The sequence below is a fragment of the Echinococcus granulosus genome, assembly GCF_000524195.1.
Source record: "Echinococcus granulosus chromosome Unknown EG_S00210, whole genome shotgun sequence".
Classification (NCBI taxonomy): Eukaryota; Metazoa; Platyhelminthes; class Cestoda; order Cyclophyllidea; family Taeniidae; genus Echinococcus; species Echinococcus granulosus.
The window spans coordinates 79,578-80,834 of record NW_020170590.1 but is presented as its reverse complement, the minus strand read 5'-3'; the positions used below and the strand labels follow the sequence as shown (position 1 = coordinate 80,834).

General features: G+C 41.0%; 2 protein-coding genes across 2 annotated transcripts in view; one reads left to right on the top strand and one right to left on the bottom strand. All coding sequences in view use genetic code 11, as the record gives it.

Annotated features, from left to right (window-relative positions):
* Window positions 1-10: 10 nt before the first annotated feature.
* EGR_10338 (hypothetical protein) lies at window positions 11-191 on the bottom strand (the record flags this gene model as incomplete). Its single annotated transcript, XM_024499587.1, has 2 exons — window positions 11-60; window positions 92-191. The coding sequence occupies 2 exons, from the start codon at window positions 189-191 to the stop codon at window positions 11-13; spliced, it is 150 nt and encodes a 49-aa protein (XP_024346005.1).
* Window positions 192-642: 451 nt separating this feature from the next.
* Window positions 643-1,257, top strand: part of EGR_10337 (hypothetical protein) — a gene marked incomplete at both ends in the record, with an annotated part of 6,114 nt that continues 5,499 nt past the window's right edge. Inside the window, one exon of the mRNA XM_024499586.1 lies at window positions 643-898. Coding sequence (XP_024346004.1) covers window positions 643-898 — 256 coding nt within the window. The remainder of the gene's footprint in view (window positions 899-1,257) is intronic.

Below are 1,257 nucleotides of genomic sequence, written 5' to 3'. Positions count from 1 at the left end.
GCAGCAGCGGTCAGTGATCACTGAATTTACATAGCTCTGACACAGTGTATTGACGCAGACCTAGTTGCAAATAAATGTACTTGGCACTTACATAGCCACAAATCATCCACTACCACCAGTTGTTTATCATTAATTTTGACCGATCTGCCACGCATTTTAGCTGATTTGACACCATTGTGATTATATGACATGTTGAGGGGTTGGCAGTGAGTGCGGTATAAACGACGGCATATGTGTAGTTCACCTCAAAGTAAAATTCAGCAAATTCTCAAATATTTTCCAAAACCAAGAAGAGATGGAAATAGATGCATAAGGGTATAAAGTAACTTCTTGTCCGTTTGGGCGTCTATGGCTGAAGTTATATGAAGTGACATTTAAAGTAGCGCAACAATTCGCTCACGAAATCACTGATGTGTAAACTCTTGATAATGCCCCAGTGGTGCTTTTCAACTCTGCCCCTCTGCTCCTCTCTTGCACTGTAGATGCACGACACTTTTTCCCATATTAGCGAACATTTGCTTTAGGACACAAGGCAGTAGTAATAACAGGGTCTTATCGCATGGGCAAAATTAGTCAAGGGTGTAGTGGATGTCAAGTTGGCAGAGGAGGTTCAGGGAGAAGATGAGGAGATAAATGGGATTTATGTCGCTTAGAACTCAACGTTTCCTTTCACTCTCACAAACCATTCCAAGCAAATTAACACTTCCAAGTTCTTGGTGGTGCCAACACTTATGTAACCTCCATCACATATCCAGTTCCGATATTTGTCGCTTGGCTAAGCGCAGTTTATTTTTGGCTCTCATGAAAAGGATTCTGCCCTTCTTGTATCCAGGAAAGTGCAAGCGCAAAGTCAAAATTGATGAGACTACTGCTAATGATCATAGTACAAGTTACAGAAGTAATGCCACATCCACTTATATGGGATTCAGCCTCTCCGTAGGGCAGCATAACTAATAATGTCTGCATTGTGGGATTTCTTTCTATCCACTGATTGAATGAAGCTCTACCTAAATAGATCTCTTTCTATCCTTAGGTCTATGCCTTCAATGGCACACCTACTTTTTACATTTAAGGCTAAATTGCTGTCGAGCATCATGCTAAATTCTAAGCATATGGATATGACGGGCGACAAGTGACGCAACTTATGGTAAATGTATATCGACTTCATGTATGCTGATGTCAACTGATGTAATGCCACGCCTACTTATACGGAATTCAGTCTATCCATTGTGCAGCATACCTAATTATATGCCTGAT